The sequence below is a fragment of the Aspergillus saccharolyticus genome (genome assembly GCF_003184585.1).
Source record: "Aspergillus saccharolyticus JOP 1030-1 unplaced genomic scaffold BP01scaffold_10, whole genome shotgun sequence".
Lineage (NCBI taxonomy): Eukaryota > Fungi > Ascomycota > Eurotiomycetes > Eurotiales > Aspergillaceae > Aspergillus > Aspergillus saccharolyticus.
The window spans coordinates 395,675-416,846 of NW_020290620.1; the positions used below are offsets into that span (position 1 = coordinate 395,675).

Genomic DNA, 21,172 nt, shown 5'->3' on the forward strand with positions numbered 1-21,172 from the left:
CAGCAGGAGATAGGGTTGTAATTTAGCGTTTTTCTGTTGCGTTGCGAGAAATACCATCTGTCGTTCTTTCATTTGCAGGCATTTGATTAGTGGTTAGGGTTGTGGTAGTGTATATGTGATGTATTAGGTTTGTGGTCATAAGTCGTAGTCTCACTCTCAGGACGTCGAGGGAGGTGTAACTAGGTATAGGAATCGAATCACGCTCTCGAGTTCGCAGCTCGCACCCAACAGCCTCCTGCTGCAGCCTAACCTCGAATCTTGTAATTGCCCCCACTCACAATCTCCAACTTCCCCTTGGCCACCATCCCCGCCAAAAACTCCCGAAGCTCCTCGTTACTGTACGGAAACCCCCCGGGCACCGCGATCTTCAACATCATCACGATCCGCTGCAGCGGCATGGCGCCCTGGTTCGTCAGCATCCCCACGATGAACTGCCAATACAAGTTCATCTTCTCCATCGCCGCCGCCTCGGCGGATTCCTTGGCGGCAGCGGCGGCGGCGGCGGCGGCGGCTTCGGCCGCGTCCTCGAACACGGGCGAGGTATCGGCGCGAGGTTGATGGCGGGGGTTGGTCGTCGGGGTCGTCGGAGTGGTGGTGGAGGTGGTTGTCTTCGGGGAGGTAGCTGTGGAATGGGCAGTAGTGCCGAGGCGGGACGGGTCGTCGGGGTTGGTGGAGGAGGTAGGAAGGACTTCAAGGACCCGGAATGTCTCGCGGGGATGCTCGTGGAGAATGCGCTGGCTGACCCAGAACAGACACGCCGAGCGAACCAGTGTGTGGGGCATCTGCAGTTGCTCGGCGAGTTCCGTGATGGTTTTGGTGGCGGGGGCGGTCGAGGAGGAGGAGGAATCAAACGCGTAGATGACGGTAGCCTGCCACGTGGTGACCTCGTCGCGGAAATAGCGGTCCTCGAGTTCAAGTTCCACCGTGACCTGGCCGAGGCCGTTGAGCCAGGTCAGTTTGCGGGATTGTTTGAGCGAGCCGAAGCCCTGTGCGTAGCGCTGTTGCAGGGATGCGATGGGTTCGGGGACACGGAAGGCCGGGGTGGGAAGGTCGGGCCAGAAGAAATGCGAAAGGATCTTGGCGTGGAGGTCCGGAGTGTCCGGGGTGGTCGAGGGCGGCTGCTGGCTCTTCGCTAAGCCTTGGTCGTTGCGAATGACGCTGTCCACGCGACGTGAATCGAAGATATCGCGGAGCATGACCTCGCAGGCTTGCAGCGCGTTGTCGCCGAACCGCACTTTAAGTAGTTCTAGCACGGACATCTCTTGGTCGAAGTCCGGGCGCTTCTGCAGTAACCGCTCGCCGAGCATGTTTTGCATTTCTTTCACAAACATCTCCTTCGAGTCAAACAGGCTGATCAGGCTGCCAATCACGTCCGACGTCTTGGATTTTCGGTAATCCGGCGCCGCATCCACCGGGTCCGGCATCCAATTCATATCATCCCAGTCTAGCTCGCCACTATCGGTCCGCAGGGAGTTCTGGTGCGCCTTCGTGAGCTCGGCGGATAGCTCCACCAGCGTGTCGGGATGGTGAGCAGAGACGGTTTGGCCATCGGCGTCGGCGGGATCGGCCAGGAGTCCCCCAACAATGACTTTGATGGTATCGTCCCGGTCCCGGAGGTATCGACGGATAGGACGGGCGATTCGGTCGAGGAGAACGCCCTTCGGGTCAAGCAAATTAAAGGCTCGGATGATCGAGATGTATACTTGGAGGATCTCAATGGTGGATGCTCCGGGGTGCAGCAGTCGCTGATTCAGGGCTGCGATAAAAGCTTGTGTCAAATGATAACGCGCGGCAGGATAAGTTGTAAATTGCCGCAGATCCTCAATCGCACCGCTGCTCGCAGGCCACTCCACAATCACATCGAAGAGCTCGCTGGTCCGCAGGGCTCCCAGACGGGCAATGCCGATCTCCTGCCACTTTTCGACGTCGCCCAGAGTCACATCCAGGTTGCCGGGCTCCTTGTCGCCGGTTTCGGGCACATTGATGATTGACAAGACCTGGACGACCAACTGTGCAAAGACGTTCTCAATCCACTGCCGTAGATGCTGCGACGCAAGTGACGGTCCCTCCCACTGACCCGTGTATGCGGCGCGAACAAACTCGCTCATCAAGCTATCCATTACGCTCGCGAAAACTTTCTGTGCCTTGTCGCCCCCCATCCCCACGAGCTGTAGCCCTTCGAAGAGCATAAGCAGCCGCTCTCGCGCAGCACCGACACGGGAGTCCGGTTCACTTAACATCTGCGTCCTCGCAGAGGGAGACGGCTCATCGCGCCAATCCTGGTATGAGACAGAGCACTGTCGATCAACATCCATATCGTCCACATCATCAGGGCCCTCGGCCGCAGCTCTCTCTCGCAGCTCATCGATGCCCAGAATGACCATCGCCTCCTTCATGACCTCGCGACTCAGTAACGCAGACGCCTGCGACCACGGCAGTGCATAAGCCACCATCATATGAAACGAGCGGCGTAATTTCCCGTAGGCCTTCTCATGCGCACCACGATACAGTGCGTCAAGGATACCCAGCAGCGGCTCGAAGTAGATCCTTCGGATCAATTGCAAGCACACCACAAGCCTCTGCAAGAGACCATCCGATTCGGAGTGTTTGAGCGCCTAACACTCCAGTCAGCAGAAGCACACCTCCCTAGTTCTTACGAGGACATCAAACTAACCTCGACCAGCCCGCTTCTGACATTCCGTAAAAAGTGTCTCCGAATCTCAAAGCCATACCAATCCAAGATACTTTTCTGCAGCGCGTCCCTCCGCTTCCCTAGCCTCTTCTCGCCGAGAAACGGCTCTAGCAAGCGCGCGAACGCATCTAGGACCTCCGCATCCGCCGCGCGATCTCGGTTCCACAGCCTCATGAACTGCGCTGGATCCATCTGCTCGTAGCGGAGTAGTGCTTCGAAGCCCCGGTCCGGCACGGCTAAGAACTTCGTCGCAACCCGCCAGGCGCCGTCCCAGGTCGCCTGGTCGGGCCAGGCGTCCTCATCGTCCTCATCGTCGGAGGTCGCGGTCTCGGTCTGCTGGGAGGTGGTGGAGGTGCGAAAGGTAGGGTTCTCCGTGTGCTGGGAGTCGGAATTGTGGCTTGCTTGGAAGGATCGGAGGAAAAGTGGAGGATTCGGACCCAGTGCAGAGGATTTCGCCGCTGTGGGAAAGTCGTCGAGCGAGGCGGGAGGGAGAACGGAGGAGAAGACGCGTTTGCGCCGGGTGGTGTTGGATGTTGCTGATTGCGGTGGCATTGTGTTGGCTCGAAAACATTCGAGGCGGTAACACAGGATCTTAATGTGAGAGAGTCATTTCAGAGTAGTGATGTTGCTAAATGATCGCTGCACGCCTTTTCACAAGGCGGCATCGCGGTATGAGAAGCTGCTTGTCGTTGTGCTGTCGTAATGGGGAGCAGTCGGAATTGACGGTGATGATTGTTGGAGGGTGCTGCGCTGAGTCAGCAAGTCTTATCGATAAGGAATCTCCCAACTAGGCAATATCCAAGCAAACCGGCCGTCTCGGTCTACAGAGGGGGATCGGAGGTGGAAGCGTTGATATGGACTGAGATGACCAGTTAATGGTCTTTCCAAGTCGCATATAGATTCTTTTCTCGATCTTATAGAGTCAAGGCTGGGGTCTATACTCGGTAGTGCCTAGTTTCTCCTTTCTAGTCAAACCATATGGCGGAGAAATATATTCTTGGGCCAGACGACCAAGCGTTTCTACGAGTCGTTAAATGATGGCAAGTAAAGCTGCAACGCGCGCAGGTACTTCGAGCTATGACCTTTTACTTGCGTTGGTATAAGTAGCAATGCTAGGTTTTGACCAAGAGGGGTCTCGTGCTTTCATTACAACATCTGCGTCGCTGGGGAAGAGGCAACCAAGCATGCAGTTATGAAGTAAAAGCTTCTCCGACAGGTCTACATTCACGGGTAATCGCTGATCCGTCAGCATGGGGAGGGATATCTACTTCAGTCCCCAACCAGCTGTTGTTTGGTACACATTGACAAGTCTAAATTGATGATACATTGGTAAATCATCAGTCTACTGATAGGGTGTCATCTAACGCGTATCTCGTCGGCGCGAGGAAAACATAAGGCCACTCGAGTATTGAACATATGTAATCTGACCTGCTCCTTGACCGATAAATCGGAGTCCGTCACGGGGGCTGGGCATGTTGGACGTAACCAAGAGGAGCGGGAGTCGAGTCTGCCCCCTAAGAGGGCGACTGGACCGGCAAGAGCGCAAACCAGTTGCGTTACTAGGCCGCATGATTGTCATCCACCTTCTCCCATTCGCTATCAGTGCTCTGGTAGCCTGAACTCTCGCCACTGACGCTGAGACGCTTCCGCATTTCGCCGTGCGTCTCGGGAAGTTGTAGCGTGGCCGAGGCCGCGATGGACTGCGGAGCGGAAGTGGGCACTGGGGCCGCTTCTTTGCGCCCTGCGACCTGTTCCGTCTCCGTATCACTGTCGGTGGCGTCGATGGCACCAGGGGTCTTCCGCATACTGCGGTCGGGGTTGTTCTCGGTATTTTCGACCTGCTCCTTATCCGCGTGCTTTTGTTTCTCCGCTTCTTCTGCCTGGAACTGCCTGACCTCCCTGGCAAACCAGTTGATAGACCACCAGAGAGCGCCGGAGAGGAAAGATAGAACCAGAAAGTGAATGCTGTAGGTTGCCACGAGCAAAGACAGGAGAAGAGCCTGCAGAGCTGCGAAGGTGACGTTGGTCGCGACGAGGAGCGTGGGGGTGGGTCCCGGGGTGAAGATGCTGGACCAGAGGTCCTCCATGAATGAAGCCATAATGGGCGATCAGCTTCAACTCGATTGGCGGGTCGAATGCGGGGGAAATTGCAGGATAGACTGTGTAAAGCTGGGGGAATCGAGCAATGACGTCGCAACCGGAAACTGGAATCCGTTGTTGTGGTGATGCGAGCTCTGGGTTTGCGCCTCTTAACTCTTTTCTGTCCGGCAATTCAACGATCGTTCTGGCGCCACGGTCTTCACCTATGCGCGGAATGAGACTGAGTCTGAGGTCCGATGAGTGTCTGCAAGTGACTGGACTGTGTTCAATACGATGGGAGGAGGAGGGGTCGACGGTAGGGAAAGGTCGGCGCAAGGGAGAGTTGCGGGGAGGGAAAATCAACGGGAACAAGTTGAGCGGTCGGTCGGCGTTTGACTTGGGCCGATGGTGGGGAACTGGGTTGACCAGGAACACTAATTACGGTTCTACCCCGTGGGGATCGATGGCAAAGGTGGGTATGAGGAGATACAAAGATGGAGAAGAAGAGAGTAAGAAGGAGAGAGAGACTTTTGAACACTTCAAAAAAGAGCTGGAGAGGGGTTGCAGTGGGGAAAGGGACGGTGGGCAGCAGAGATGAAGACATGGCCGCAGCCCAACCATTTACCACAGGAGGAAGAAGAAGAAGAAGAAGAACAAGAACAACCACAACAACCACAAGAAATTCATAATAATCATAAAAATCAAAAAATAATAATAATGATAATTGACAATACAATAAGTACATCACGGGATCCGATCGTATCCATGTCAGGCATTCAGATACCTACTACCCACTAGGTACCGGTACCCAGTGACTTGGTTTAGACTCTCAGACTCCCGGCTATTCACTTCTCCAGGCTGAACCCCCTTCCTTCCGTTGCCGATACGGTCATTCGCAGTCAACTGGGCCGTCTTCGGCCAACGCGTGATTGGAAGATGTCTGTATGATGACCATTGATGACTTTCAGTCCTGTTGGTCAAGAGATGATGCGCAGCTGTCATGACCCGGTCATTCCCCCTTCTACACTGTACAGCGATAGGAGACAGGTTGTCAACTCTGGTTTGAAGCTAACCCCCACGAAACTTTCTCCGACCTGAAGTGAAATCTGGAGGACTGAAGCCAAGTCTGGTTTCGTTTGCATATCCGCATTCGGCGAATAGACGGGCAGTACTTGGGACCGCAGCATCACAGCATCACAGCATCACAGCATCGTGAACAAGTTACATACATACACATCAATCGAGGACACAATTCACTTAGCAAGTGGTCTGATCTGCTAGATGAAATTCTTTTCTGTTCTTTCTATTCTGCGCTGGGGATAGAACCTGAGAAGACTCCCGACCGACAATTCGATGTTGTTCCATTCCCAGTCCGCTCTCTTCGATGGGATTCGCTGTTGAGCTGGTTTGGCTGCGCAGGAGATGCTCCTGTCCGGCCCACTTTGTTACAGTATCCCACCGCTTCTATTCGACAACCCACCCCGCAGATCCCAGCATTTAGGGTTATTTTCTTCTCCTCTCTTCTGAAGTCTTGTCGTATGGCACTGGAACCATCCGAAGGTCTCCATCGAGGTCTGGGCGAATCACCGTGGATCGGTCTCTGAGCCGTTACCCTGCCTTTTGGGCTGGTTACGGCTGGTTCCAAGCTTCGCCGATATGCACTCCCCCGGCTTTTGGTAGGATTATAAGTAACACTGCACCCTTCGTCGTAAACATGTAGACCTCCTCTGGTAACATCGGATCACCTGCATCCAATCTCCTTGCCTTCTTCTCTCACATTACTCCCTAGCACTTCTTTTCCCCCATTTCTATCTTCCCAATTGTGGCAATGACCACTAAAGTCGATCAGCCCACCAAAGACCTGGTCGCCGATGGTCGATCCTCCCTTCAAGGGGTCACCTACCATGCGGAGGACATCGCGGATGGTCAGGAGCCCTATGGCCCACCCGGCATCAAGGGTCTCATCGCCAATCCATTTGTGCTCCTGTGTGCCGGATGCTCAACCCTGGGAGGTCTGCTCTTTGGGTACGACCAGGGAGTGGTGTCCGTGATTCTCGTGATGGATCAGTTCCTCCAGCGCTTCCCTGAAGTCGCCGACGGACACTCCGCGGCTGGGTTCTGGAAGGGGTTGATGACGGCGATGATCGAGTTGGGGGCGCTCATTGGTGCCTTGAACCAGGGATGGATCGCCGACAAGATCTCGCGCCGTTATTCCATCATCGTGGCAGTGATCATCTTCCTGATCGGATCGATCTTGCAGACGGCGGCGGTGGACTATGCCATGCTGACTGTCGCTCGGTTGATCGGTGGTCTGGGCATCGGCATGTTGTCCATGGTGGCTCCCTTGTACATCTCGGAAATTAGTATGTGTTCCTGGCAGGTTCAAGAAACATCGAGGATTGCTAACCATAACCTGCTGTGGATAGGTCCTCCGGAGTGTCGTGGTACCCTTTTGGTGCTGGAAGAGTTTTTTATTGTGCTGGGGATTGTCATCGCATACTGGATCACGTATGGCACTCGATACATGGCCGGGGAATGGGCCTGGCGACTCCCCTTCTTACTTCAGATGGTTCCTGCGGTGATCCTGGCGGCTGGTGTGATTGTTCTGCCCTTCTCCCCACGTTGGCTGGTGTCCAAGGGAAGAGAGGAAGAAGCCTTGCACAGTCTGTCGCGACTGCGGCAATTGCCTGCCACGGACAAGCGCGTACGACGAGAGTTCATGGACATCAAGGCGGAAGTACGCTTCCACCAGGAGATGAATGCGCAGAAGCACCCCAATCTTCAGGGTGGTGGGGTGAAGGACTCGCTGTTGTTGGAGATGGCGTGCTGGGCCGATTGCTTCAAGAGCGGGTGTTGGCGGAGAACCCATATCGGGGTCATGCTGATGTTCTTCCAACAGGTATGTTCCCAACTTCTATTACCATCGCACTTTTCGATCAAAAAATCTGACTTCATATTTGTCTATCTAGTTTGTGGGTATCAACGCCCTCATCTACTATTCGCCCACCCTCTTTGAAACCATGGGCCTCGACTATGACATGCAACTCCTCATGTCTGGCATTCTCAACATTACGCAGCTCGTCGGAGTGGCTACCACCATCTGGACCATGGACAGCATCGGCCGTCGACCTTTGCTTCTCTGGGGCGCAGCGATTATGGCCCTCTGCCACATCATCATCTCCATCCTGGTCAGTCTTTACTCCGACAACTGGCCTGCTCATCGGGGACCTGGCTGGGCCAGCGTCGCCCTTCTCTTTGTGTATATGGTTGCCTTTGGAGGATCGATTGGCCCTGTGGGGTGGGCTATGCCGTCTGGTAAGTTGCAGTGTTCCAATGCCTATCTCACAGCACAGAGTATCCTAAACGAACCATCCGACAGAGATCTTCCCCTCCTCCCTCCGCGCCAAGGGTGTGGCCTTGTCCACTTGCTCCAACTGGCTCAACAACTTCATCATTGTAAGTCAATTGGACCTCTCTCTATGTTATGTCAACAAGGCATTCCCGCTAATTGAGTAGGGCCTGATCACTCCCCCCTTGATCGAAAACACCGGCTACGGTGCCTACGTGTTCTTCGCCGTCTTCTGTGTCCTCGCCTTCCTGTGGACCTTCTTCTTCGTCCCCGAAACCAAAGGTCGCACTCTGGAGCAAATGGATCATATCTTCAAGGACAACTCTAGTGAAGCTGATCGAGATCTCCGACGGGCGGTTGAGGCTCAGATCCAACGGGAGGAAGATAGTCAAGTGATGTCTGTTTGATGGCTCATCAGCCCGACTGGTAGTCCTTTTCTGTGGTGCACGTCCACTGGTGGACTGGTGTGCTGCAGCTTCAATTCTTATCGTTCATAGCGTTTATTAAATATTTCCAGAATTTATGAGTTATGAGTTATGAGTTACTCTCCCTGTTGTAGCTCTCAGGCTGAGAGACCGCCTTGAACAGTATTCAGTAATCCGAACTCCTACTTAGTTCACTAGAGCGATACTCCAAACTTGAATCCAATCATAAATCGGTTCTTGACCCTGGGTGTGGATCGAATTGACAGTGATAATACTATCTTCGTGGGTAAACAGAATCCATCATCAAAGGATGCAGTGTAACCGTCGATCAGCCTGCATCAAGCGGGGAGGGAGGGATCACAAAAGGAATTTACTGTCCGCCTCCTCTCTCCAACTAAACGCTCTTCATTCAATCCACCACCATCACCCAACTCATCGCCAGTAGTCACCATGAAGCTGCGCTACTTGATTCTACTCAAAACCCTCGCCATCGGCGTCATCCCATCCTCCCATCCCAACACAAACGACCAAACCACCCTGACTGAATTCATCGAAAAAGAAACCTCCATCGCCTGGCAGGGAATCCTCAACAACATCGGAGCCGACGGAGCATTGGTCCAAGGCGCCCATCCAGGCATCGTCGTCGCCTCGCCCTCCAAATCCAACCCAGACTGTAAATCCCCCACAACAATCTCCCCACACTCCGACCCCAAATATTCTAACAACCCATAGACTTCTACACCTGGACTCGCGATGCGGGGTTGACCATCCCAGCCATCGTCGCTCGCCTCACCCAACCCGCCAACGATGATCACGCCCTCGACCGCATCCTCCAACAATACGCCACCTCGCAAGCCACCCAACAAGCCATCTCCAACCCTTCCGGCTCGCTCACCGACGGCACCGGTCTCGGCGAGCCCAAATTCCACGTCAATCTGACCGAATTCACCTCCCCGTGGGGCCGCCCGCAGCGCGACGGACCACCCTTGCGCGCCTCCGCCCTGATCGCCTACGGGAACCACCTCCTCACGACCGGGCAGACGACCACCTTGGCCGTCGCATCCAACCTTTGGCCGATCGTGCGCAACGACCTGGCGTACGTCACTCAGTACTGGAATGAGAGCACCTTTGACCTGTGGGAGGAAGTGCGGGGATCCTCGTTTTTCACAACCGCCGTCCAGCACAAGGCCCTCGTCGAGGGCGAAGCGTTCGCCCACGCGCTGGGCGAGGACTGCCGGGGTTGTGCGCACATTGCACCCCAGATCCTCTGCCATCTCCAGGAGTATTGGGACGGAGGGGCCCGGGCAGTGAGAACGAACCTTCCGACGAGTGGGCGCTCCGGACTGGATGCGAATTCGATTCTCGCGGCCGTGCATACCTTCGACCCGGAGGCGCCGTGCAGTCTGGAGGACAGGGGCACGTTCCAGCCGTGCTCGTCCCGAGCGCTGGCGAATCATAAGGCTTTCGTGGACTCGTTTCGCGCTCTATATGGCGTAAATCGAGGGCGGGGAGTCGGGACGGCGGCGGCGGTGGGTCGCTACGCGGAGGATGTTTACCAGGGGGGACATCCATGGTTGGTTTATCTTTTGCTGGTTTTCCTTTTCGGTGTGACTAGGGAGACTGACTAGTGGTGTTCAGGTATCTTACGACACTGGCTGCAGGCGAGCAGTTATATGATGCTCTCTATCAGTGGGATCGGCAGGGGGTCATTGCGGTAACCGCAGTCTCTCTGCCTTTCTTTCGGGACCTCGTCCCCGGGATCATCCCGGGATCTTATTTTAACTCTTCGGACGAATACGTGACCATCCGTGATGCGGTGAGACAGTATGCAGACGGATTCCTTTTGGTGGTTCAGGAATATACACCGGAGGGCGGAGGTCTGGCGGAGCAGTTCGACCGGGACATAGGGAGGCCGGTGTCAGCGGTTGACCTGACGTGGTCGTTTGCTGCATTTTTAACGGCGACCGCGCGGCGGAGGGGGGAGGTGCCTCCGTCCTGGGGGGCGTTGGGGGCAGGCCCGGCTCCGGCGCCGTGCCGCGCGACGAGTATCCCTGGTCACTATGCTACGCCGGTTGTAGGGTCGTGGCGGGTGCATGATGAGCTGAGATGAGAGGTTGATTACACGTGAGGTGGTGGTGAGTGATTGGGTGTAAACTGGTGGGTTAGCAGGAATGAGGGCAAACCATATCGTTCTCGATTTCACACGATCATTGTCGTCGTCTGTCTTCCTGCTTAGATAGCTTCAGTGGCTTCAACTGCCACCATCTTCTCTCTCCTCAGGTATTGCGGAGAGGGCATCTCCGCTCGGCATTTTTGATGCTTGTACAACCCCTTATTCTTATCCTCAGAATGACAGCACGTAGCCAGGGTGCCTTAATGGATTGGTGAATAAAATTGTGTCGTGCCTCGCCACTCGGCCGACGATAATCTCGTGAAGTCACCACTCGTCTGGATTTTCTGGCAGATTACTCAAGACAGTATAGCCATATCTCTCAACCATGCACAGTCCATCTTGTACCCATTTCGATTGGGCGGAACGCGCTATCTGTGATCAATCCGTGGAACCCGGGGATGTTCCCGATGTACGATCCGGGGTAAGCATCACCGAACCACACCTTATTTTCTAAGGATGGGTCGGGTCTATTCGGACAAGACAAGCGAGTCTAGACTGCAGAGTCTCGAAATCCAAAAATACTACAAAGACCAACTCCCAGTCAAACCATGCTCCTGCATACAGCGTCTGCATTATGCAAGTGCTAGCCCTGTTGCTATCCTTGACAAGTCTAGCAGCCATCGCAGTTGCACTACGCCTGTGGACTCGGCTGCGTCTCCGGAGTGCAGGATGGGATGACCTGCTAATTGTGGTGGCCTTGGTAAGCGCAGCCCCTGCATACCAGTCAATCCAGTTATAGCTCAATATAGATGAGTTACTGACACCAGTACACAGGCCGCCAACCTGGTCCTCTTCTCCTGCCGAGTTGTAGGCAAGAAATCCCACCCGCTTCATCCATTGCCTTTTAAACAACAACAACTAACACAAACACCCCCAGAGATCCACCACGGCCTCACCAAACCAAGCGAAAACCTCACCACGCACACTCTCGAATCACAACTCCGCGTACATCCCCTCCTCCCTCCAACCCCCTCCCACCCACACCGATCAACTAAACCAAGAATAGGCCCTTTACCTCTCCCTCCCCTTCTACCATCTCACCCTCATCACCAGCAAACTCTCCGCCCTAGCCCTGTACACGCGCCTCTTCCGCCTCCGCCGCGTGCTGCTGACCAGTTACCTCCTCGCCGCCTTCCTCGTCCTCGCGGGGTTATGGATGGTCCTCAGCGGATTTCTGTTCTGCTGGCCCGTACGGGCCTTCTGGACAGTCGTCCCAGACAGCACCAGCACCAGCCCCGGCGCACACTGCCTGCCTAAGGGACCGGTGTGGCTCCTTAACGGCGCAATGCAGATCTCCACGCATGTCGTCGTGCTTGCGATCCCGTTGGTGGTGATTCCGCGGCTGACGCTGCGACGGAGACAGAAGGGGGGGTTACTGTTGTTGTTTGGGGTTGGGTCAATGTATGTCTCTTGCACTGCTTGTTTGTTTATGGTTGGGGGATCCGGGCTGACTTTCGTGTGTCGTTGTTACGGGAGGCTAGTGTGGTCGCAATCAGTATTGTGCAGTTGGTCACGGTAATTGGGATTCTGGAGGGTGGGAAAGGGGTGACGGGTATGTTTTTGCTTTCTTCCTCGTTTCTTTCCCATTGTCTGTCCGTCCCGGTCAATAATGTCTACCCACAACACAAGATTGATAACACATAATCCACAGAGAAATCCATCCGATCCGCCCTCCTGGCTAGCACAGAAGCCAGCGCCTCGATCATCTGCGCCTGCATGCCCCCGCTGTACGCCTTGTTTAGTCGCGTCTGTTCTCGGTGTGTGTATATGGCGGAGTGGATGGCTCGTGCGGGGCGGCGGCGGCAGCAACATCAACAACAACTGACGCCAACCCAGGTGGGAGGCATCCAAGCGAGGAGTATCCATCTCACGCGGCCGGTGATTGAAGAACCGGCGTTTCTGCGCGGGGTTGGACTGGGGTTTGGGGTTTATACGGCTAGTGTGGAGGTCTCGGTGCAGTGGCCCGGGGAGAGAAGGGGTGAGCAGGATGAGATTTCCGTCGTGAGGACTGTGGATGTCGACGTCGATATCGAGCGGGGGAGTAAGGATTGGGATTTGGATCCGGGGAGATGGGGTGAGAAGATGGGGTGATGGAGTATACTCTGTGAATGGGAACATATCAGGTGGAGGGACTTAGAGTATGTAGTATACATGTCTATAAATTCATAGAGGATCACGATTGTCTGTATATACCGTGGGGTGCGAGTGAGAGCATACCGACTATTTATCCAGCCGAGAAACGATCAACTGACAACGAAGTAGTAGTCAAATGTGGTCGGTTCATTATATTGCGTGTTCATCCAGCCCTCCGGCAATATTGAAGTATATTCCTCCACTGAGACCTCAGACTCAAGTAGAAACCACCTGAAGCACCAGACATATTCCCTCAATCCACAGAACAAACTGATATTAACCAACTCTATTCCATTCTGGTATCTGCGAGTCTTCAAGCTTTCAACAATTCGACAATCGATCTCAGAACAACCCGACCTCACCCCACAGCCAGCAATGCTAATCTGCCTTCCGTTGCAGGTCTGACTCGGACCATACGAACACGGGTCCCTCGACCCCTTGATTCTCGGGCTGTTGCCTGGATAAACACGAGACGTGATATACACTTTACAGAGGGTCAGGGAGGTTGATAGACCAGTGAGTAGAGTGGTGCTCGAAGAGAGCCTCATGTTGGAACCCAATGCTAAAACCAAATAAAAGCGAGCCGACATGTCTCAAACAGAAGCTCAAGCATCGCTAAGAAGCTGGTAACTCAACTAACGTTACCGATAGACCCCTTGTTCGTGTCTCAGATGCATTACAATTGATTGGCACTGCTAACCTGGTCCATGTAGACTGTGTGGGTTAGCCCTAGGCCGACTTGATAATGTGCTATTTTATTCTCTCTAGTCCGCGCGCAAGCTAAGTGCTCAGTGCTAAGTAGCTAAGTGCTAAGTGCTAACCCACCCATTCATTGACACTAGCAATGAACACTAACAGTCCATAGTTAGTATTATGCGACACAACCAATCTCCTTGAGTGAGGGAGGTTTAGCGCGTAACCGGACCCGGTGGCGTCCGCCGCACAATGGACAAAGGAAAAAGCCGCCGCCAACTACCTATTAGATACTTAGTACTGTATGGAGCTAACCCGCGCATTTCCAAGCCAATGATAGAGTCGGTCTTCGGATGATGGGTTCCATCCCCGACCCAATCAGTAGTAGACAAGCTCGAAATAAATCGGGCGCTTGGACAAGAGCGAAGAAAGGGGAGGGGGGCTGCGCTGCGCTGCGGGTGGGATAGGCTCGCTCGGTCCCGGGTTTTACTTTTGGCTCAGCCGCTCGATCCTGGCGCGTAGGTGCTGTTAGATAGGTGGTAGGTAGGGTAGAGAGAGGTTTGGACATGTCAAGTTGGTTCGGGCTGGCCGCGATCTGATCTCCAGGCAGTTTTGTTTGAAATAGAATAAATAACTAGAAGGGATTCATTGTGGAGGGGAAGTGGAGGTTTAGTTAATCGGAAGAGAAAACGCCCTGATTTAGGAATTCCGGAATGGCAAAGTTAAATCCCCACGAGGGACTTTTCTTTTGGGGGGGAAGGCTGACCTTGAATTTCATTACCCAGTGAGAGAATGCAATCATGCCATGGTTCCTGAGATACACAGTAGTACTGTGCTGGTTGATGATACTCCCTACCTACTGTACTACTAATTGCTAAATCTACAGTACTACTTACTATCTGACCTCCCCGTTCTCCGACTACTACTACTACTACTACTAACCCCTGCAACTAACCAGACAGTTCATGTAACCACACCTCAACCATGTGGCCTGACGGCTACTACCCACCACAACGGCGCTCATTTTGGCCGCATGCGGCATCCAGTCCCAGGCAGGATCATTAAAAGTGCCACCACGCACGTGGAGATGGTATGGAATAAGGTCGATCGACCGACAGATCCCGGGCTACTAGTAGTCGCGCGCCTGCTGGTCATTTGGTGTCTCCCGTCTTCCATTCCCACTCCCACTCCCACTCCCACGGCAGTCTTTTCTTGTAGTTAACCTAATCGTACGGGTTTGGCCGGGCTCACTGGGGCTCTGGCTCTTGGGCCTCCTTGCCTTGGTGCCTAAGGAAATGCCCGAAGCGCTGGACTGTGCGCTGCTCTTAGTCTCCGCACTACCACGAGGCAAGTTCCCAAGTTTCACGGCGCTTCGGATGGATGCCGCCGAGAAAATGGCCCCCTTGACGCCGTAGGAGGTAGTCATCTTTACTCTTGCGGGTAGGTATGGAAGACTGACCAGTCAGGCGCTGGACAATAGGCGAAAGGGGGAGAAGGTAAGAGAATCAGTCATCGTGATCCATCATGGATCGGCCCAGTCTACTCAATTGAGTCAGTCAGTCCATCCTCATTCTCCTCGCCTCGTCAATAACTTCTTGACCGGCACAAGAGGGGCCATTTAATTTCCAACTGTCTCTGAGTTTTCGTGCGTTGCGCTGGCTAAGCGTCTATCTCGTCTCGACTATTGCGGGCGGAAGGGTGGATCGCAGGCAGTGCAGGGAGATGGTATTCCGTACGGAGTCTTTGTGTACTAGACTAAATGTGTGTGTATGATACATAGTAGTAATACTGTCGGTAACTACAGTTTGTACTACTTAGTAAGGTAGTGTAGTTACTGAGGGTGTGTTGGCCCCGATCGGATACGAGGATAGAGTGGATAACAAACAGTACCGACTCAGGGCGATCATTGCCATGGCGGTCAGCGCGATCACGGGATCGGACCATCGGGCCCTTGCCATGCTCCGGACGGATTGTACCGTAACTGGTGTATGGATCCATCGGCGGCTCTGACCGTCCGTCTCGCCTCAGGCAGTCTTTTCCTCCTCCCAATCGGGTCATTTACACTAGGTAGGGAGGTAAACACTGCAGACGGCTGTACCCCGAACTCCGACTTTTCCATCTCTCACTACTATCCAAGGCACACCATCTCATGATTCATGAATCATGATTATTCATCATTGCTAATCCATGAATCCTGCCCCAAAGGAACACTAAAATAGCACCAGGCTTTCTCCGCCTCAGGCGTCATTTCCGCAGTGCGGACGACGCCTCCAACGGGTTGCGAGATGATCAATCACTTCGTGAGCAATGGTGCAGGGAGGGCCCATGTGTCGTCCCTGGTCGCTGCATCAGACAAACCTCTACGCTCGACACACATCTTCTCACTCAGCAAACTCGGAATTCTAGGACTGCATGGTCGGGTCTTGGCGGTCGTCAAACTAGAACAGAGCTTGAATCAATGCCAGTCAGACGCACTTCGTATGTGCGAATAAACTAACTAGGTAGCTGCCTTAGCCTTGTCAGATGCGTATCCCTCCCGACGGCCGTGTCGAAAATCATCGCAACGTGGACTCTTGGACTAGCAAGCAGGCTAGCAGGGATGTTGTTAGAGCCTTGTCGGGAGGTCTTCACGCTGAAGCCTAAAGGAACAATCCAGAAAACCGACCCAAGAGGAAGGACCCTTTATTGGGAACAATCTATTCTAAATCCATTGACCCACGGAGGGCGGAGGGGTGAGAGGCAGCAGAAACCATCGAACAAAACCTCAAGGCTGTCCCGCATATGGTAACAGTCGGGTTCCGTAGCGTGGCTGGCGGCCGCTAATTCAGTGGGGGCCAAATTCCGGCCGGAGCAGCTGAAGAAGAAGGGGGGAGGAGTGTGTGGGGGGGGGAGAGAGGAGTGGAAATAAATGAAAAGAAAAGATAATCATCAGGAAGAGGCGAAGGGTTAAGTCCAATGGTTGAGGCAACCGACCTAAGGACTGTCTGCCTATTAAGTATCATATTTATACCACCACGATAATTCAATTACTGGATCGTGAAGGGTTTCCATGGGTGAGATGAGATGGTGAGCGGGGACAACTCTATTATACTTCATCGCCTCGCGGGAGGAAATACGGAGCAAAGACTCCCCTATGAAACATTCTTTGATCGAACCAATGGGACGTTCAGTCGGAATAATTGTGCAGTTTAGACAGTACCTACCTACCTACCTAGTACTTACTAAGTAATCGGCTCAAACTGCCATCCATGCTGGCTGGCATGCATCGCCCGAGCCCCCCCCCTCCACCCCCCCCGGCGAGAACGGGATTTAACCGCTCATTGCTTATCGCCATGTGGTTTCTGGATCTCAAACACGACCATGCCTGTTTGATGCTGTGATGACGATCGTGCAGGCTCCACGTTTGCAAGATGTCAGGCGGCGCTATCGTTCGCTGCCTGGGTAGCCCCGGTTTGACGCTGCAAAGACCCGCCCAGCATGGCCAAATCGGGGAATTGGGTTATCCTGCTGAGCGGTTCCAGCCCCCAAATAAAAAACCCATTTGTTACTATGGGAGATTTCCCCAATTGCCCCCTCTTCCTTCAGTACTTCGTCTCTCTTCGTACTCTCGCCCAATGTCATAAGTTAATTACCTTCGATTATTTGCGACAATTATTTGCTACTGTTATTTGCGACTATGCCAGATGCACGCCACCATCGTAAGCGGGAATTCGTCAATTCAAATCAATGGTCTGAAAAAGGTTACGTCGGAATTCACAATTGATATTCGATCCTGGCAATGTTTCCTCCTATTCTCATTCGATCCTGGGTGCACTGGATGGAGAGCTAGTGGCAGCCGGATTGTCCACTATACAAGGAGCTTGTTTCTAGACGTTCGAGGCGGCTCTCAGACCAGGCTTGCCGCGGGCTTGAGGGGGAAGAGAGTCCCCGAGAATACCCCTGTCCGAGCTTCCAGCCAGTGTTGGTAAGGGGAAGATCCGACATGTTGCTGATCAAGTCTGATGTCAATTGGTCTTTTTGTTTAGATTTGACTTTCTGCCACCCCCTCCTCCTTCTCCTCTCCCGTCATTTCGGGTGGAGTCAGAGGGAACGGCAAGTGGCTTCCAAGGATCAGGCTGATGCGATGGAGCTACCACCCCTCGTACGTTGAAACCTTTCCGACCTTCACGTGGCGATGGGTTCAGGACTAGTCCACTTTGAGCATTACGACTTTGAGCTGTGGAAAGGAAAAACAAAAAAATGGCCTATGATGAAACAAACAAATTCCAAGAGTAGCAGTGGTGGTAGCCTGTTCAGTGTGTTCAACCCTGTGAGAGAGTGAGAGAAAAAGAGAAAGAGAGAGAGAGAGAGAGAGAGAGAGAGAGAGAGAGAGGGAGAGTGAGTGAATGAGAAAGTGGGTGTGCACAGTGCTGTCTGTCTGTCTTTCTGTCTCTCTGTCTGTCAAGCGCCGCACCGTCCGGGTGGACTCCTCCTCCCTCCTCCTCAAACCTAACTTTACTTTCGATGCCATCATCCCTCGCTCTTCTCCGTGCTCTGTGTGTTCAATGTCTATCCACTCACCATCCACCCACAGCCCCGGCCGAACATTGGCCGCTAACTACGCGACCGATGGAGACGCCCAAGGACCACTCCGGGTCGCAAGCTTGTTCTCAGACCATGTTGGTTCTCTTGGTTCTGGATTCATTTATTTATTCAATCAGTATTCAGGAGGAAGGAGATCGTGTCTCATCCACAACTGTGGCAGTGAACGAATTGATCGACCATGTATCCTGGGGTGTGTTAGAGCGGTTGAGAGACCTACATCGAAACAACATAATTACCAAAATTACCAATTAAAAGCAAGGCTAAAAGGGAAATCCACCAAAATAAGATAATCAAGAAAAATCACTTTGGAAGTAAATCAAAATGAAAAGAAAAAAAAAAAAAAAAAACACAAAAGAATTCCAAACCACGAAAAGTGCCGTAGCTCCATGGAGATTGAACGCGAATTGTGCGCAGGGTCAGAAGATCCAACAGGAAATGAAATATTCATCTTAATCCTATTGCTCATGAATCAAGAACGGTAATCATCCTGAATGTCAATAATAAGTATGCCAGCTTTCACTAACACAGTAAAATACATACGTTGCACATACACACCCGCCATAAGCTGTCAAACTGGCAGGTGAAGGAGAAATGGAGAGATGGATGGATGGAGGGAATGGACCAGGCCAGGGACGAACTACCCACCCACGCTGGCTTCGGCCCCCGTTCGTTACGCTTATTCTCGACTGATTTGGTTTCTCCATCAGCAGACCGTTAAATACTCTTGTCTGACCGGGTTCCATGGAGTAAAATCAAAAGATCCAGTTTTATTTATCTTTCCCATCTTCGCTGGCTGGTTGTCTGTCTATCTGTCGATTCGAATTCGATCTATATTTACTATCTATTGACCGGTTGTGTCATTGTCTGTCAACTACTACATCACTACCATCTCCCCTATCAGTAGTGCCCTGGTTTGATGGTCCTACCCGTCCCGTCACCTCGTTTTCGGTGGATATAGATTGCCTGGTGATTCCGAGAAGGATTCCCGTCCGTGGGTGCTAAGACTACCTCTTCCTACACACCCACACACACACAACAACCGACCTTCTAAACTGTATGTGCCATCATCATCATCATCAGTGTTTCTCGCTTGATTCAGTCAGCTACTCATTCTTCCTCCACTCTGACTTCTACTTCCCCCATCGCCCCAGCGGCTCCCTTGCAATCTCACTTTCAGCTTGTTTCCCTGCCCCATGCTTGGCCTGTCACAGTAGATACATTACCTGTCAACTGTCCGTGATTACTGTACTCGCCTGTTTCTGCTTCCCTTCTTGTTCTGCCCGCCTCTCTGCATCTACTTCACGAGCACCTTCAATGCTCTGCAAGGGGATCCACAACTCACCAGGTCACCCACTTTTCTACCACAGGCAGCTCAGTGGCTCTTGCACACGCAGCTGGAATCTCTCGCCATCCGTCTTGCCATCTGCGCCCTTGGATTCAGCCAAACTGGACGAGTCTCGCCGGCCCAGGTCCGTAGCGCCTCACAGTACAGCAGCGTCCACCCCCGCCAGTTCAGCTTGGTCCGCTGGCCTTCCACCAGCTGGCTCGGTATACCAGACACCGGACGGCCTAAGATCGAGCATCGGCACAAACGAGGGCCAGCTGAATCTGCCCTTGTTGCATACGATTCCCGGTATTGGCAGGACGCCTTTCCCTTCCGAGTTGGTCCCGCCCGATAGTGAGCCGAGGGGACTGCCTGCATCCGCACTACTGCGCAGTAGAAATTCCGATCCAGCCAGTATTGACAGCTCACGGTATGTCAGACTGTCGGTGCTTCTATGAGTCAGGAATCGCCGTGCTTTACTAAAACACAGATTTCTTTTCCAGAGCGTTGAGAGACTCATCACAATCGATGCATTCTGGATCAGTGGCCTATCTCACATCCAACATGGCCCATAATTCACAGAGTAGGCCGGACGACGACTACCAGGCTTGCGTGGGCCCTTGGACTAACAAAGCGGCAGACTATGGTTGGCAACACCGGCTGCCGCAACCGCTGCATCATCCCTCGTCGATGTCCATGGACCAACATCCATTTCCCCCAGCACAGGCTCTCCCGCCGCACCCAAGCTATCCAGCTGCATACCCACCCCAGCCGCCGGGCTCGCAGAACTACTATCAACCCGGACTCCCTTCAGCACAATATCTAATGCCACAGAACCGACAACAGCCCCGAAGGTACTGCTCCGACAGATAGAGTGCCGCCCCACAGAAAAACTCAAAATGAAACTAATTCGATTGCTTCCCCAGCGCTTCCATCCCCTATTCATATCCGAGTAGCTCCGTCTCCGGCAGCCCACCTACCATTCCAGATCCAGCATTTGCACCAGCGTGAGCATAACATGGAGAGTCTCTGGCTTGTGTATGCTAATCTTGGTATAGGCCATCGTCTTACCTTGTGAATCCACCCGATTACTACATGTCTCCCAGCTCTTCTCTCTCGTAAGTGGCCTCGGCTTGTTTGACAGCAGGTCAACATTCAGCCTAACACGACTACCAAGCAGACAAACCCCTAGCTCTATACCGCATCCCCAAGGCCTCCTCCCTACAGGAACCGTCTACTCATCACCCGAGTCCGCACAGAACTCCTCAGATCCGGAACAGCAAGTCCGGGTCATCAGCTTTCGACCGAAGCCGCAGTGTTGGGATCATGGGTGCAACGGCCGCGAGTTCTCCACCTTCAGCAATCTTCTACGCCATCAAAGAGAGAAGTCGGGGGTCGTTGCCAAGGCAGAATGTCCCAGTTGTGGTGCCGTCTTCACCCGCACTACCGCGCGGAACATCCATGTCGCTCAAGGGAAGTGCAAGGGCATTGCACGGGAACCCTCGGCCGAGTGAACCTCTAGTAAGGCAACCTTGGGCCGGACTGACACCACAAACTACGAAAATAGGCTCTTTGAGTCTACTATACAGCACGGGCCCATCTGGAAGAACACCACAGATTTACTATTGTCGACAAACACAGCCACGAGACAGCATGCCGCGCGTGAACCACAGACCACTTTACGCGAGATCACGGGTGCAGCTCGGCAAAACGCACCTGC

The 21,172-nt window shown here is 53.4% G+C and overlaps 8 protein-coding genes across 8 annotated transcripts; 4 read left to right on the plus strand and 4 right to left on the minus strand.

Moving 5' to 3' along the window:
- Positions 1–68: 68 nt before the first annotated feature.
- BP01DRAFT_16689 (anaphase promoting complex subunit 2) lies at positions 69–3,376 on the minus strand. The gene is made up of 2 exons (XM_025570743.1): positions 2,675–3,376; positions 69–2,615 (listed from the first exon to the last, which is right to left on the minus strand). The coding sequence occupies exons 1-2, from the start codon at positions 3,242–3,244 to the stop codon at positions 246–248; spliced, it is 2,940 nt and encodes a 979-aa protein (XP_025432502.1). The 5' UTR covers positions 3,245–3,376; the 3' UTR covers positions 69–245.
- A 748-nt stretch (positions 3,377–4,124) lies between these two features.
- Positions 4,125–4,924, minus strand: BP01DRAFT_16698 (V-type ATPase assembly factor PKR1). The gene has a single exon (XM_025570745.1). It carries the CDS (start codon positions 4,789–4,791, stop codon positions 4,252–4,254), a length of 540 nt encoding a protein of 179 aa, XP_025432503.1. The 5' UTR covers positions 4,792–4,924; the 3' UTR covers positions 4,125–4,251.
- BP01DRAFT_16697 (uncharacterized protein) lies at positions 4,925–5,481 on the minus strand. The gene has a single exon (XM_025570744.1). It carries the CDS (start codon positions 5,373–5,375, stop codon positions 5,058–5,060), a length of 318 nt encoding a protein of 105 aa, XP_025432504.1. The 5' UTR covers positions 5,376–5,481; the 3' UTR covers positions 4,925–5,057.
- Positions 5,482–6,501: 1,020 nt separating this feature from the next.
- Positions 6,502–8,607, plus strand: BP01DRAFT_355531 (sugar porter family MFS transporter). Its single transcript, XM_025574716.1, has 5 exons — positions 6,502–7,134; positions 7,198–7,670; positions 7,741–8,086; positions 8,151–8,227; positions 8,288–8,607. Exons 1-5 carry the CDS (start codon positions 6,600–6,602, stop codon positions 8,525–8,527), a joined length of 1,671 nt encoding a protein of 556 aa, XP_025432505.1. The 5' UTR covers positions 6,502–6,599; the 3' UTR covers positions 8,528–8,607.
- Positions 8,608–8,955: 348 nt separating this feature from the next.
- On the plus strand, positions 8,956–10,932 carry BP01DRAFT_316527 (glycoside hydrolase family 15 protein). Its single transcript, XM_025572589.1, has 3 exons — positions 8,956–9,218; positions 9,278–10,118; positions 10,184–10,932. The coding sequence occupies exons 1-3, from the start codon at positions 8,996–8,998 to the stop codon at positions 10,653–10,655; spliced, it is 1,536 nt and encodes a 511-aa protein (XP_025432506.1). The 5' UTR covers positions 8,956–8,995; the 3' UTR covers positions 10,656–10,932.
- Positions 10,933–11,260: 328 nt separating this feature from the next.
- BP01DRAFT_390791 (uncharacterized protein) lies at positions 11,261–12,809 on the plus strand (the record flags this gene model as incomplete). The annotated part of the gene is made up of 5 exons (XM_025578031.1): positions 11,261–11,418; positions 11,493–11,663; positions 11,725–12,119; positions 12,200–12,270; positions 12,370–12,809. The coding sequence occupies exons 1-5, from the start codon at positions 11,293–11,295 to the stop codon at positions 12,807–12,809; spliced, it is 1,203 nt and encodes a 400-aa protein (XP_025432507.1). The 5' UTR covers positions 11,261–11,292.
- Positions 12,810–13,599: 790 nt separating this feature from the next.
- Positions 13,600–14,216, minus strand: BP01DRAFT_355534 (uncharacterized protein). The gene has a single exon (XM_025574717.1). The coding sequence runs from the start codon at positions 14,110–14,112 to the stop codon at positions 13,855–13,857; it is 258 nt and encodes an 85-aa protein (XP_025432508.1). The 5' UTR covers positions 14,113–14,216; the 3' UTR covers positions 13,600–13,854.
- A 5,226-nt stretch (positions 14,217–19,442) lies between these two features.
- BP01DRAFT_372969 (uncharacterized protein) lies at positions 19,443–20,966 on the plus strand (the record flags this gene model as incomplete). Its single annotated transcript, XM_025576764.1, has 6 exons — positions 19,443–19,882; positions 19,956–20,035; positions 20,093–20,306; positions 20,379–20,459; positions 20,511–20,570; positions 20,633–20,966. The coding sequence occupies 6 exons, from the start codon at positions 19,443–19,445 to the stop codon at positions 20,964–20,966; spliced, it is 1,209 nt and encodes a 402-aa protein (XP_025432509.1).
- Positions 20,967–21,172: the final 206 nt, after the last annotated feature.

Bases quoted from the DNA above. Each gene is read 5' to 3' on its own strand.
- BP01DRAFT_16689 (XM_025570743.1), bottom strand. From the start codon at position 3,244: ATGCCACCGCAATCAGCAACATCCAACACCACCCGGCGCAAACGCGTC. The intron at 2,616-2,674 runs GTTAGTTTGATG...CTGGAGTGTTAG, and splicing joins TCAGAAGCGGGCTGGTCGAG to GCGCTCAAACACTCCGAATC.
- BP01DRAFT_16697 (XM_025570744.1), bottom strand. From the start codon at position 5,375: ATGTCTTCATCTCTGCTGCCCACCGTCCCTTTCCCCACTGCAACCCCT.
- BP01DRAFT_355534 (XM_025574717.1), bottom strand. From the start codon at position 14,112: ATGTCCAAACCTCTCTCTACCCTACCTACCACCTATCTAACAGCACCT.
- BP01DRAFT_355531 (XM_025574716.1), top strand. From the start codon at position 6,600: ATGACCACTAAAGTCGATCAGCCCACCAAAGACCTGGTCGCCGATGGT. The intron at 7,671-7,740 runs GTATGTTCCCAA...TTGTCTATCTAG, and splicing joins TGCTGATGTTCTTCCAACAG to TTTGTGGGTATCAACGCCCT. The intron at 8,087-8,150 runs GTAAGTTGCAGT...ACCATCCGACAG, and splicing joins GGGGTGGGCTATGCCGTCTG to AGATCTTCCCCTCCTCCCTC.
- BP01DRAFT_316527 (XM_025572589.1), top strand. From the start codon at position 8,996: ATGAAGCTGCGCTACTTGATTCTACTCAAAACCCTCGCCATCGGCGTC. The intron at 9,219-9,277 runs GTAAATCCCCCA...AACAACCCATAG, and splicing joins CTCCAAATCCAACCCAGACT to ACTTCTACACCTGGACTCGC. The intron at 10,119-10,183 runs GTTGGTTTATCT...AGTGGTGTTCAG, and splicing joins TACCAGGGGGGACATCCATG to GTATCTTACGACACTGGCTG.
- BP01DRAFT_16698 (XM_025570745.1), bottom strand. From the start codon at position 4,791: ATGGCTTCATTCATGGAGGACCTCTGGTCCAGCATCTTCACCCCGGGA.